Source organism: Solea senegalensis, linkage group LG10 (genome assembly GCF_019176455.1).
Source record: "Solea senegalensis isolate Sse05_10M linkage group LG10, IFAPA_SoseM_1, whole genome shotgun sequence".
Classification (NCBI taxonomy): domain Eukaryota; kingdom Metazoa; phylum Chordata; class Actinopteri; order Pleuronectiformes; family Soleidae; genus Solea; species Solea senegalensis.
This window is the reverse complement of record NC_058030.1, coordinates 15,720,864-15,736,652: the sequence shown is the minus strand read 5'-3', so window position 1 is coordinate 15,736,652 and position 15,789 is coordinate 15,720,864. Positions and strand designations below refer to the sequence as shown.

Genomic DNA, 15,789 nt, shown 5'->3' with positions numbered 1-15,789 from the left:
TTTGGTTTTCTTTATGTCATGTAAACAAGTAACTCTGATTAAATCGAGCAAGTCTTAGTCAGACTAACATACCTGGATAACAATAGATTCATAGTCCAATTACTCCTTAGTCAGACTGGAGTTGGACTTGGCGACTCCAGGATTTCCTCCCCACTCTTTGACCGAGAAGTAGGTGCGAAACACAGCACAATGGGCACTGTTCTTCTGTGAAGTACAGGTAGACCAGAAACTGATTCAATAGGCCCTAGCTTGTAGAGAGATACAGCGCCACCACGGAGGGGGAGTCAAGTAGTCTGATTAAACTGTGCATGTAAATGTAATGAAAATATATCCACTGAAATGTCATCATTTTTCAATTTACCAAATGACTACAGAGAATACAGCAAAAATAAGGACACAATAAAAATCTGTCACTGAAGATTAATTTGGTTGTTGTCACTGTTAGCTCGAGAATTTGTGTATTTTCTCAACTAATCCTGCCACAAATTGAAAACAGCTGTAAAGGATATAGAAGAACACACAGAGTACTCACTATCGTCCCTGGTATTTAAACATCACACTGCCACAAGGTTCCTCTCTGGTTCAAGCTCAGGGGGAAATGGACCCAGATGACTGATCCATTGGGTGTAGCTACAGCTACGGAACAGTAAGTGGACTTAACCCCGGTAGAGGGCAAACCTAAACAGCTAGCCAGATAAGGCAAATGACTGCTGGTCACCACGGAAGCAGAGCCACAGAGAGACAGAGGGAGAAAGGAGGTTTGGAGAAGAAATGCTCCGGCAGCCAAGCTGAAGAGATGGCACTCGTACAGCCCAATCTGTCCGTCTAACTACCTTTGCCAGATACACGGTAGCTCACACAAGAAAAATCACACTTCTGCTAAATACCAAGAGACACACTGGCTGTGCACACAAATTGATGCTCCAGTACACAAGTTGTGGAACATGCTGTACTTTAGCGAACTGCATGATACGCAACCTGTATTAACAGCACTTCTACGTTCCTTCTTTCCTTTGAGAGAAAAAATCTGTTCAACACCTAAAGTAAATTTGCAGTTTAGTGACCTTGGATTGGCCTAAAGTAGTCACTTCTTGTGCAGAGTGTATGAGCTCTGACTAAACACCAAGATAAACCTTAGCCTTAGTCAATGAAGAAGGAGTCAAAGTAAGTTTGACCATTTACTTAAAACTTTATCATACAGACTGAACCAGGAGGTGAAAACTGTCAACAAACTAATAAAGAATACAAAACCATCGTCAGAGTTCTTTGTCACAACTTATCAAAGTCATTTATAAATAATAATCAATGTATGTTGCTTAAATTAGCTCTTGACTGCTACCATTGTTTTTAACTGAAAGACACTTGTAAATAAATCTTAATATATGACTCAGCATTTCTAACATGTTATCATCAATTTACAGCATTGCTTCTGTGATATTTTCCCAGAACAAACGTTTCTGGTCAGCCTGTCACATGGCTGCTTTGTTTGTGGCCAAACAGGAAGTGGCAGCACCATAAATAGACTTTAACAGGATGAAGTGGTGTCATAATTAAAAATGGGGGAAATTGCTTAGTACATACAAATTAATTGTTTTGACCATTTTGAAACACAAATCAACATTAACAAATTATCTACCAAAAGAAAAATACAAAAAAAGTGCAATAAAAACCTGAAGAGCAGCACATAATCTGTAATTTTCTTTACTTTGGAAGTGTTTGGGAATTGTTTCTATACAGTGTAGTTTCCTTAACCATACAATTACACTAGGGCAGAACAATTTTGTAAATATATCTGATTGTGGTTGTTCTCAGGGATACTGATACTGATATATGATTGAAACTGATTTTTTATTTAAGTCAGGCATCATTTCAATATTTACTGTACAATAGATTTATCATATTTTATTACATAGCACTCCATCAAAAAATATGAATTACCATTACTAAAAAAATAAAAAGTATAATATGAACACAGAGTCAGATATGATGCGTAACATATTGATTGTGATTTAGCAATTGCATTATTTGAAATTGTGATCTCAATTAGAATTTTTTTTAATTTTTCAGCCCAAGATTAAATGACACAATATCTTCACAATACAATTTCCATCTGACTAGCATCTGATGACGTTGCTTATACCCTGACTCTCTCTTCTCGCTTCTCCCCCGTCTACATTTCACTGGCTGTCCAACAGTGAAAAAGTTATGTGTCATTTATACACTGGCTCATACGGCAGGTCAGCTCCACAGGGTCTGATTAAGATGAGAAAAATGAAGCTGGCAAAATGCTTTGAACCCATTATTACAGAAGCTATTACGCTGCTATTATCTGCATAAAATCATGGGTGTGGAAAGATTAATTACACTCAAATGGTAATGATGTCTGTCAACAGGATCATTTGCCCAGAATTCACTGTGATTCTTCAAGTGAATGTGATTGTGTGACCACTGGATGTTTCAATGTGGGGATTAGTGCTGGTGATTGCGCTTTAGAATGATTAAAAAAAAAAAAAAAGCCCACTAAAATGACATCAGTACAGCACAAATACATTAAGACACAGTTGTTCTTCTGAAACAACAATAGAAGCAGTGAGAAACCTCAGGGGGTCACCCACACGGTGAACTCTTGACCTCCTGCAAACAAAGTCATCATATGCTATCACGACTCCACACACCAGTGCTCCAGAGATAATGTCGCAGTGCCAGCAGCTTTGGATCTTTCATATCGGTACATATTGGTGCTCCACAACACCACTCCAACTGCTCACACCTCCTAATCTCCCCCGAGTGTGAGATGCAAACAGAGCTAATATGTTTGAGGAGACAGCAGTGATCACATTTCCAAGTGATGCTCTGTAACCTCCCAGAAACCCAGAATGTTCCCAGCAAAACCACAATCTAGCTTTCAAAACATTATAGTTTACATAATATACATAATAGTGTCCATTTCTCTATGACTAGTCAGAATGAGACCAATTTTCTGTGGATTGGATTAAAACCATCATGCCTCTTTTGTTTTCAGAACACTGAAGACATTGTTCGTGAGTGCTTTTAATTTTCAAAACATGCTCTCAACAAAATGCAACTTGGCACCTCGTGAAAGTGGGAGCTGCAAGAAGACAGCAGAGGTCACCGAGTGGTGAGTAAAAATAAAGCAACACCGAGAGCAGGAGAGAACGACGATGAAAAGGAACATGAATCAACACAAAACGGTGTGGTTATGCAACAGCATACATGGAAGCACAGCACTGCGTCCGGACATCGGTATCACCAGAGAGATTACAGATTTACAAGGACTGCCACTGTGACATCAAGTCAAACAGATTGTAAGTTACAAATGTAGGGGAGTCATTCCTCTCATAAACACACGACTCAGGAGGATGTTAAAGTGTTGTGAAGCTACATTATGGGCTCTTTTCATCTTCACTTCTTTTCTCTCCTTCTTTTCTTCATCCCTCCTCCATTAAATCCCCATTAGAGACTAAACCAATCCACTGTCACTAACCCTTCATTCTTCACTATGTAGGCCTCCCATCCCCACTGTTTTCCCTTCACACACACACACACACACACACACACACACACACACACACACACACACACACACACACACACACACACACACACACACACACACACACACACACACACACACACAAATACACAAATACACACAGGGCCTTCTCTCCTCTGTGTGACCTTGACTGGCTAGCACTCCAGGGCTTGTTCTTTCCTTCTCCCACTCCCTCTGTCGCTCTTGCTCTCTCCATCTTTCCACTCTATCAGCTATTTCTCTACCTCTTGCTTTCTATCATTCTTCCCTCAGCTGGCTGATGTCAACCACCGTGGCCCCTTTTCCTGCTCTTTTCCAAGACTCGGAGGAGAAAAGGACAGAGGATGGCGGAGAAAGTAGAAGAGGGACACCTCCCCCTCTACGATCCCGCGGACTGAGAGAATTCAGCATAAAAATAACTACAGCTCTTAAAAGACCACATCAACAAGTCTGCCCCAAGGATCTTATTTCTCATTATATATTTATTCTATTTTTTTTTATATTGAATATGTGCTCATGCCAGGAACTCTTTACTCACCCTACTTAGAACATACATAGTGTAAATAAACATTTAATAGACTGTAAAACATACAATAATACAGATGTCAGCACATATGAAGTTGAATTGAATTAGATCAGATTCAGCTGTCCTTAAATGTGCTTACAACTACATTAGTTGGGATAAGTGTGTTAAAAAGAATTGATTAAATGTTTAAATATTGTATGTGAAGCATTACCAATGAGGATAAATAATCATAGTTTTTAGATTAACTGCTGTCTAATATAACTTTAGAATATGTAAAAGTAATTTTTCAGACCAGGCTGTAGGTTAATTAATCAAAAGTATGGTACATGTCTTTAATTCTAAAAGGCCCTTTTTTCAGTATTTTATTTTGTATAAAAACATGAACAGACGTTGCTCCAATCAGCTGTTTTCAGCTTCCTGCTCCACTGAAGAAGATGACAAGTACTCTCAATGAACAGCAGGTCCAAATCCGTGTTTCGTTGCAGGTGCTCCTACAAAAGCGTCTAATTGCCTCCACTGCAGCATTGTAGCCTGTTCCTGTGACTCCGGTGATCATCCAGATTTTCCCAATGGCGTAGATGACAACATCCATTTGTATAATAAATAGGAGCTGTTAACCGTGTGACTATCCATTCATAGCTAAATAAACTTAAGCTGAAGTGAATACTGCGCTCTATAATTATGCTATTCCTGTACGGGTTTATCCACTTTATATATCCAAAGGTCTCTGCTGTGATGTGCCAATGTTGGTGCTCATAGACTAAATCTAATGCATTTCATTTTTTCATCTGCTCTACATCTGATATCAATACAGCAAGCTGTAGGGCAACACAATAGCATGTGACAGCTGAAGGCTTTAAATGACATTAAGATAGAAAATAGAGGGCACCAGGAATTAATATTTTCAATAATCTTTCTTTTGAATTTCATAGACTTGTTGAATGCAGCTGCAAAGCTCTGAGTGATTTCTTTTCTCCAAGCCTCTACCTCGTTTTCAATTCACCTTGCCGTAAAAAGGCATGGACATTACGAGACTGCCACAGGAATCCCCCGCCCCAAAGATAATTTCCCAATCCACATTAGCAAAATAGCCATGAAGTAAAGGGACACCATCAATTTCTACAGAGCAACAGTAACAAAGAGGTTAGGAACTCGCAGTCTTCCACGTCACACTGTGTTTAAGAGCGCCCACAAATTCCCTCCTTCTTCCGTTTAATTTCCCTCGCAGTTAAAATCCTTTGATGTATACCATGAACTATGAAACGCCACCAAGCCAATAAAACTAAGATGTGCTTAAACCCAGGCCCTTTTCATTCAGAAGCAACCAGCCATATGTAGCAGGGAATAAGCTCAAATATATAGGGATCAGATTACAATGCGCTTTTCCCTGAATGACTGGAAGGATGCAAGATCCAGGTCTGTACTCGGTGAACGACGGCACCTATATCAGTGTCAGCTCCCCCAATTAATGTCAGACAATAGTGGTATTAAAGGGTGAACTTCAGGGCTATCTCCAACATGGTGGCAATCTGAACAGTAATGTACTCATAAACCACAAAGCCTTCCTCACTGATATGTGGGATCCCTCTATTTCAACTTTAACTAAATGTATCACATTGAACAACAGTGAATAATCATGGAGTTTATTGGGGTTCACACTTTTAAGTTGCAGCTGTTTTCTCCTCTTTCCAACTGGACAGTCTTATCTCAATAAGAAAATCAGCATGCTGAGATGCTCTAAAAGACAATGCTAACAGTTGCTAATTAGCACTTGACAGCAGATGCTGATGGAAATATAATGAGTTAATTGCTATGCAGCCATAAACAAAATGAACAACCAATTAAAAATGTGACCTGATGATGCTGCTTGATTTAGCCAGGACATCAACAATATGAAAATCCATCCTCTGGGGATCATGAATATCTGAACATAATTTCATGGCAAGCCATCCAATGGTTAAGATACCGAGACTGTACATAAAAAGTGGGCGTAATCTTCTGGTTTGCTGGCTGAGGAAACATGGAAGTAAAAGTACACTAAGTAGACACCAGGGGGCAACTCCACTATGGAAAAGGAGCCTAATTCATATCCTCAAACATTTTCATGAAGGATTAATAATCTCAATCGTAAGTTTCAGGTCCTCTTCAATGGAGCATGATGACAACTTTGTAAATTATATTCACATTCAACAGGAAAATGCACATAAAGCACAGAATATATATGACTGAACACCACTGTGATTTACAGATGGTCTCATCAAAGAGGTGCCTTTTTGCAGGTGATGTCTGTGAACTTCCTGTTCCTGCAAACCCTCAACATGGCACTGGCCAAATCACTACTGATTGCAACTTGAAAACAAAAAGCACAGCTGGACTGACACATCACAACATGGGTTGCAAAAACTCTTTCTCGGGCACAGTTGAGGAAAATACACATATGTTTTTAAATGGTTTTAACATTTGTGATATTCCTTTCTTCATTGTACATTGATAGCCTTGTTGCATACTTTTTTTTATGTTGTAGGGTTATCCACGATGAGGCCAAATGCAACTATCCATATCTGACGAACTGTCTCAGTGGAGCTTCCTCGTGCCAAACTTAAGTCATTTTAATTTATAGCTGCAGCCAAAGGTTTGGGCTGCGTCCCAAAAATCAAAGCAAGCATCAACCGGAATCAATAGTGAACCTGACAGTATTATTATATATGATATTCAAGTGATATATAGTGTGGGCTGCCAAGCAGAGTATCGCACCATTCATCAAAGTACATTTAAAGAAATGTATCCCAAACTCTGTCACCACAAAAAGAGGAGAGCTATCAAAATGTCGATATAAAGAAGGTTAATACTTCATCCTGCTATGCAAACAAGTGAAACAATTGATTCCTTTATTGCATAGGGACACGATGTGATTAACTGCATTGTGTATTATCCTGCAGGAGAGAATTGGACAATGGAATCTGGAAAAGATGGAGAACTAACTAAACAGATATATCTACTGATCCACCTCTTGTTGGTTATACAGAACAAGGTGATTACATGCATAATACATGAAGTCCTTCAACCACAGACTCCCTCCTTGGGCAGTTTTCCTGAAAACTAAGTCAGTCCATCAAAAAACATCATCATCAACAGATACATCGCTAAAGCACCAGCACCAGTTTCTGGATTCAGCTGAGGTGATAATTGAAGTCCAACTTCCCATTCTATGTAAAAAAAAAAAAAAAAGGAGAATCCCAAACTATCATGTCTAAAAAACACCAGCCTGTCCCCTATATATAAAGTACATTATCACTTCATCATTTTAGTACTTAAGATTAGAAGAAATAAAAATTGCACAGTTTTGAGGAAAATAATCTTGTTGACAGAGTCGATCACAGATAGTCTTTTCACAACGGCAGGGCTCAGTGCCGGTTCCAGTTCCGAAGAATGGAGATTTTGCCAGCGTTGTGTTTACTTCCACCGGAGTAACACGGAGTAACGTCCTCCCACTTTGGTTCCTGTTAAACTGGTGTGAACGTGGGCTGGTTTGCCAGAAAGCACCACTGTTCTGAGGCTACAGAACGGCACCACAGCCAGAATCGCAACCACTAGGGGCATTAAAGCTGTCGGTTACCTCTATAGTTTCATCCTAAAATGTGTGCTTAGCAAACACCATCGTAAGTGGCCATTTACAGTAATCTTGCATTGTTGCAATTGTTGATATCATGAGCACTTACTTTCAAAGTTTTAAAAAACTGCATCCTGTTCAAAAAACAACAGAAGGATCAGTGCAACTTCCATCATGAAGTGGAATTGGTTTCTGTCATTTTTAAGATTTGTGATAGTCTAATTGGTTTCAGAAGCAATAACCTATTGTATAATAAATATTTTTTTTAGTTTAAGTTGGCTGGAGATGTACTTGATTTCCAGGATTGTTAAAAGCCTATAAACAAACTCGGCAGGAGTTGCTTCGATTTAAACATCAGTGAGTTCATGTTAACGGTTGTAGAATGTTTTGCAGTGCATATAAATGAAAATCCATTAAGCAGTCACGCTCAATAATAGGCTTCCATACCAAGCACTCACTACTTTCTATTTTTCATAGAAAGTGGCCATTTACATTTTTCCCAAAAGGTCAACATTGATCAAAATCTTCATCCAGTCAAACTTCAGACATTCATACGACAGTAGCTGGCAGTTTGTGATTGCCAGGCTCACACATGAGCAACCTGTTTGTCCTCACCCCCCTTTAATCCTTTGAGGCCATAATCGATATGTCCCAAGTAGACCTTTTTCACTCTCCCTGCCACTGCACCTTGAGACGCAGTGTGAATTTAAAAGGGTACAGCAGGAGGCAACACCCGCTGGAAAGGAACACCTACTCACATAAATCAATTAAAGGCATGACAGTCGACTACTGAGTTCCTTACTTAAAAGAGCAGCATTTATAAAAAAAAACCTAGTTATGACTTTTATACATTACATTTTACCCATGTATCCCCACAGACCACATTCTGTCATGACATGATGTAACCAACAGTCACAACTAATTCCCTATTTCCACCTTAACACACACACATATACGGTCACTTATTAGGCACACTTGTCCACCTGCAACACAATGCATTTAGGCATGTAGATGTGGTCAAGAAGATGACCTGCTGAATTTCAATACGGACAGGTCTGAGTATTTCAGAAAGTGCCAATCTCCTGGGATTTTCCACACACAACCATGTCTAGGAGTTTACAGAGAATGGCCAAAGAAGAGAAAATATCCAGTGCGAGGCAGTTCTCTGGGCAAAAATGTCTTGCTGATGACAGAGGTCAGAGAAAAATGACCAGACTCATTCAAAATGATGGAAAGGCATCAGTGAACTCATAGGTATATAGGAGGCCATCTCTGATTGCACAACGCATCAAACTTTGAAGTTGATGAGCTAGAACTGCAGAAGACCACTCTGGGTAGGAGCGGTTCGGTTCGGTTCGGTGCACACATTTTTTTGTGTCTCCATCAGAAATAGTACCACATAACCAAATAACCCATCTGTTCTTCTGTTTTTCGCTACCCTTCGCAATGGTACGGTATGGGTGGAGCTAAATCCACGACAGGCAGCTGATTGGGCGACAGAAAAGCGTCACTCCCTTGCGACCAGTGTTTCTTCAACGCCCACAGACTATTTTCATACAAAGCTTGACATCTTGTTGATATGAACAGCCACAAACCAAGCAGGAAAAAAAATGACCTGCTCTATTGTCCGTTATGTGTGTTGAGTTCGATGTCGTCGTTTGTACGTATAATCGATTATCGGTTTGAAGCTCTTTTCATGATTAAAACAAGATTTCCGATTGTTTAAGTTTCTTAAATGTGAATGTTTTCTTAATTTCTTTGCTCTGGATAACAAAGAAATCATTAAAAGTTAATGATTTTGTTTTGTGGACAAAACATTTGAGAACATCATCATTTCGAGGTGCGACGATAAGTTGCCATTTAGAGAAAGGGAGGATGTTTAGAATTCACATCACTGAAACATCCCTCCTTTCACATTTCGCTGTACTAGACGGACAGCAGAAACACAAGACACAGAAGTCGATGTGTATTCTGATGAGGAAACCACAACATGCCTCCACTTCAAGAAAGAAGCTTATTACAAAAGTGATGAATTAACATAGCAACGAAAGACGACGATATACAGTATCAACAGCTATTGGCACAATTGTGCCTTTTATCCTTCAGCTGTGACACAGGGACCTAAGTGCCACCTACTGCTTACCGTGGTGAACAAATTCCCAATATTTGCTTTACAGCAGGTGATGGACATACAGATTAATGCAATGAGTTTTCTTCTTTCTGTTTTTTAAATGCATATACATTTTGGTTTTTTTTTTTAAAAATGTATTCATTGTAATGGACACCTCGCGAGTGAATATGATAAATGCAGAGTTTGGTAGTTACTGTGCAAAAGTCACCTACAGCTTTGTTGTTTTATGTCTGACAAATTCTGTGATTATTGGCATTTACACACACACACACTACATATATATATATATATATATATATATACACACACACACACACACATATATGTATACATATACATACATACATACATATATGTATGTATGTATGCACATGCTGACAAAGTTTCCCCTCTTCCCTCCATTGTACGTAAAGCTAAAGCATGTCTCTTGAATAATGCCGGTAGAATAGACCCTTTTTCACAGCAGACATTAAACATACGAGGACAAACACAGATTTTACCAATTACATTAATCACGGTTCCACTCCAGGTTTAAGAGAGCCGGGGTTGTGCTATTGTTCAAGCGTAAAGGCTGGGTCACATCGAACATGAAGTGACTGAAATATAATTACACTGTATGGTCATTATGGTGGAGCTATGTATATATATATATATATATATATATATACATACACATACACACACACACACACACACACACATGCGTGTGTCATTGGCTGTTCTCAAATTACATCATTGTTTCTCTTTCTTGATAATGTTCCTCGCACACATCCAAGTACAGTATCATGCTGTGTGTGTGTGTGGTGACATCAGATTATCTCACATCACACAGGGAGATGAACAGAAATGGCTCCTCCCACTCTGCCTTCTCGCTCTCCCACACCCCTCCCACCCCCTCCTCCCTCGTTAGCAGCAGGTGTTATTCTCGTCTAACCTGAGGATTTGGGTGGTTAATTAGCAGCAGTGGCGGCGGCGTCATTACGGCCACACAGAGTTATTTTTTGTGCTTCGCGGTGGAAAAGCGGAGCACGCGGCTCGAGTGTAGTCTGTGCTGGGCACAAAATGAGGGGAGAAATCACGCCTCACAAACACGTGGTAGAGAGAGAGAGAGAGAGGGAGATTACTCAAATATGACTCCCTTCTTCGTAGCTCCTGTCACCTCTCTTCTCTCTCTGCTGCTGCTTGTCCCTCCCTGTCATCTCACACATGACAGTAATGATACACATGATAGTGTGCAGCCTCGTAAATAACGAGCACTGTAACACTTCGGTTACATTGTAGCTAAAGGCTTTGACCTTGTGTGGCGTTGCTCTTAAGTAGCTATTGAAATAAAATAAAAAGTCAATGCACACATCACATAGGATAAGTGTCTCCGTCTGCACACTCAATAAACCACAGTGCAGTGAAACAAATAAGAAACATCCTCATATAGGAGGCAATTAACTGCACTGATATTACATAATGACAGCCCACACTTTTCACCAACATCACCGGTCCGTGCAGGAGGGAGAGACCTCTGCTTGGATTGAAACAGGAGACACGTTCACGGAGGACGTGGGACAACACAGCAGCTGCTTCAGTCAGCTCACAGAGACACACGGCGGGTCACAAATGAAACACCTTCAAAGTGTCGGGATGCTTTAAAAGAGAGAGTGACAGCAGCAGTGGCACTTCTCACTCCTCAGCAGCACCTTACCTTTGCTATTGTCCTCTTCCCTGTTCAGATACATGGCTGTTATTTCACCCCGAGGCAGATACGACGGTGTCTCTCTTATATTCTTCTTCTTTGTTGGTACTCCTCTGGTGTGTGTGTGCGTGCGTGCGTGAACTCCTCCTGATGTGATTTGTAGTATTTGCCGTTTGTTGTTTTTGTTGCTCCTCAACAGCCTCTCTCTCTCTCCTCCTAGTTGGTAGGTAGGTTGGGCAGTTTGAGACTCTCACTGACTCCCTCCCTCTGCTCGCTCTCTTTCTCTCTCTCTCTCTCTGCCTCCCTCCTTCTCTCTCTCTATTTCTGATAACCACCAGCTCTGTGGCTCAGAGGACAAAATGGGGAAAAGTGACTTCTGCAGCTGTGTTAAGAAGTCGTCTTCTGCAGCCACGTGTGATTCGCCACTTCAGCTTGCATGAGCAATTTTTTTTTATCATTTAAAAATAAATTCTACTGACATGCACTGAGGAGTGTATCCAAGTAAATCATGCTCAACAAAATGGTTTTAAGTGGAATGATCCCAAACTCAAATAACCTTGGGACCACCGAGTATCTAGTCTGGCTAGTAGGGGGCCATTCAAGTGAAAAAAACTCAAATATAAAGTCCAACTTTTTTGGAAAAAACAACTGTTCAGTTCGGGGATACTAACATTATCTTGCTTAGTAGGGATGGCTCAATGCCAGTTTTCCACGTTCAGTAATGATAAACCTTGAGTTTGATCAACTCGTCACCTCATTTAAAGTGAAGGTTTCTTCACTGTGTTCAGCTTCTCCTCAGTGATGTAAAAGTACACATTGTGTCTTAACTAAGCCACGCTCAAATATGAAGGCCCGTTACCAGTCATGTGTGAATTCAGAAATGAACAATACTGTCAAGAATTAGGGATAAATGAGGATACAAATGCAGTGATGTGTTGGCAAAAAGGACTCCAAAGGACAACTGAGGGCAGGGTAGTAAGTCCAAAATACAAAAACCAAAACTAGCTCACAAGTCAAAAGTCAGGGAATTACAAGCAGAGTTCAGGGAGATTCAAAACACAAGGGGGTAAACCTAACGGGACACAGGTGAATCACATCAGGGCGGGGCAGACAATCACAGAGGCAGGAAGTAAAACAAGACGAGGTAAACAAGGTGGAAAAAAACAGGCAGTCACACCAAACCAGATACTTCCTTCGTCAGTTTTTGATGTAAGGCAATGTGACTGCTGTGCAGATAGTCTCCAAATGAAAAAGTGCATTCATTATTCATTTTGCCTTCCTTCATACATAAGCAGCTCCATAAGTGAAGAAGGAACAGTTTGTTCGTGACCTTGACTGGATACCAGGAAAATCCAGTCAAAAGGCAATTTAAAACAATTTCTTCAATTATTCTTTCTCTCCTCGCACTCACAGCAAATTTCCAATTTGTGATGGGCATTCTTCATTAGTTGAAGCTGGAAGACATTATGAAATAACTGGGATCGACCATGACATTTATCACAACAGCCCACAACCAAAGCCACTTGGTAGAAACTGGTTAAATGGATTAAATGTGATGTTTTTTTTTAATATACTTCACAGCCTTTCAGTAGCTACCAGTGTGCCTGACTAATAAATATACATGTTTTCCGCACGTAGTCTGCAAAACAGACGGCTAATATTCTATTCAGTCATGTGACCCTGCGATATCACAGATTACAATTCAGCGGGATATGAGTGGATGCAAAGGCAACTGCACATTTGCAATATCACAACTAAGCAGTTTGCCTGTGTTTTGTCAATAGAGCTGGGAAGGTAATTTGCTCAAAGCCTCCTGCAGTGATTTCCATTTGATTCTATTTTGTTCTACACCACACTCAGTGCGATGTGTTTACTACGGAGACGCTTTCGCCATTTGTTAGGAGAATTCTCTGCAGACTAATTTGACCACAGCCTATTCCCAGATTTTCTTTCCCCTCCTGTGCTCACAGCATCATTGCGCCTGTCACGGATGCATCTGTCTCCACTGCTATCTATAAATACCCCCCTCTCTCCCCTTCAAAAACCTGATTCCCATTGATTTAGTGACATATATACTCATCACCACCGTCCACTCCCTTCCTCCTGCTCTCTACTCCCTCTGTCAATGGTCCTTTACTGTCCCCACCTCTTACTTTCCCTTTTCCCTCAATCACTCCCTCTTTCTCTATCTCTCTCTCTTTCTTTCTCTTGAGGCTCAACTTACACCACCACACCACTCTTCTCCTCCTGCAAGGCAGCTTTAAAGCCTAGTAATAATGGTTATAATAATAGTGGAAGCTTATGTCATAACTCATGAAAGCGGTTTTAATGAGCAGAAGAATTATGGCCAGTGCTCATTCGTATGTGTTTTTTTTAATCTTGTCATTGAAGTAAACAACATTTGGGCTAATCTTGTGCATGCGCGTGTGTAGATGTTTGTGTGTAAACACTGGAGTAGACAGATGAAAGGAGTCTCTCAGCGAGGCACACAATTCAATATGAAACCTGACTCTGGGTGAAATAAGACCTGGATACAGCAGACGTAGAAAGACAGAAGTCTGTCTGTGCGTGTGTGTGTGTGTGTTTGTGCCTGCAGGATTATACAGAGGTGCTATGATGTAATTATACTGCAAGGTGCTGCACAATAACACCCTGGAAACTAAAGCTGTAAACAGTTATGGTGAATACATAACAAACACCAATAATACTTTGAAAAAAAGAAAATAAAAACAGAGATTATTCCATTTAAAAACGTGTGGAAACACATTATTTATCAAATGAAACAGTACATGTCAAATGTGTGTGTATATAATCCACAGGCTTTCCCAGCTGCAAGAGGCAGAAAGTAGCATGACTGAGAATATGATAGCCCAGCAGCTCAGAGCATGTGATTTACTGCCACCACCACCCAAGCTTAGCATACACCTGTAGTGTACAGGATACACCATTGATGACTTTCTTCCTATACTCTCTCCACGCCAAACGCTTAGCTCTACTGCAACCCTACACTGACACCTGGTGGCTCCTCAAGGCAACAAGTCATCCTCTCATGGCAGCCTCAGCTGTTTCCTGTGCCCCGAGGAACCAACCAGAGTGTCTGCAGATTGCCCTGCTGTTTGGTTTTCACAACCTTAACACAAACAAAGGTGGTGGCGACAGTTCTTTCTGCCTCCTGTCACACGACCACTGGAACTGGAGAGAAAATGAAAACCGGAGCCGAGTTATTCGGAGCACAGACGACGACATGAGGTGATTTTGGGACAGTAAGTTTATTGAACGGCAAATTGTGACAGGGAATACAACTTTTTTTTTTTTCTTTTTCTTTTCCATTGCATTGTAAACAATGTCGAGAACAACTGTGCCATTCACTACAAAAACCCTCTGTCATAGACACTTTGCAGATGGACAGTCGGGTGTGGTCCTTGTTTTTTTAAAGTGCTATAATGCACAATTCCTCTTGGAGGAAGAGAACAGAGGTTGTGGACAGAGCTCAGACCCCAGAAGGCCTCTGAGGTCCCAGTTGCATTATTTATACATTGTGTGATGTTGTGACTGAATAGTTGTGTTCAGGTGTTTGTTTTTTTCTAGTGTCCATCTGTGTGTGTGTGTGTGGCTTCTTCTTATTGCATATCGTGAGCTGGTTTGTGAATTTCTCCTCCGTGAATGTGTAAAGCACAACTCCTTTTAGATTAAAATGTAATAAACTCTTCACAATAATTATAATACATCTCATAATAGCTAAGATACATTCTTAAATCTGATTTAGTTTGAATATGTAGGCAATATTATACATGTTGTCACTTAACTGCTGATGGGTAACATAGTGGGCACCATCAGATGGGTTTCTCTTATAATGGACCTGTTGTCTCAGCCCTGTAGGTCAAGTTTTACAGAAACGTTCTTACAAAACTAAAAGTTCATCTTGGTCAACATCTCTTGGAATTATTCTTTCATCCATGTCTGCAAAAGCAGTTTCACAAGGAGTTTGTCTGAGTGTTTAACATGGGCTATGTGGTCACTTGTGCCTAATATTCCTTTGTGCTTTCTTTGATTGTATACACTCTAAGTCATACATTTGGTGATTGGAGCTCCTCTCTGTTTCCCTGCACCCTGGCTAGTGGGTGCTGGGGGGGGAGGGAGAGGGAGATCATTGTGATAAAGAGAGGGGAAGAGGGAAGAGCATGGGTCTGACAATCAAAGAGAAAAGAAAAAATACCGCAGTGTCACACTAACATCTACACACCAGCTACAGCACTACACAGCCAGAAACACACGCACAGAC

General features: G+C 40.5%; 1 protein-coding gene across 2 annotated transcripts in view; it reads right to left on the bottom strand.

Moving 5' to 3' along the window:
• syt7a (synaptotagmin VIIa) overlaps positions 1–11,794 on the bottom strand; it is a 64,488-nt gene extending 52,694 nt beyond the window's left edge. For both annotated transcript variants that reach the window (XM_044035257.1, XM_044035258.1), the window contains exon 1: positions 11,517–11,794. In XM_044035257.1, coding sequence (XP_043891192.1) covers positions 11,517–11,550 — 34 coding nt within the window. In that variant the 5' untranslated portion in view covers positions 11,551–11,794. The remainder of the gene's footprint in view (positions 1–11,516) is intronic.
• Positions 11,795–15,789: the final 3,995 nt, after the last annotated feature.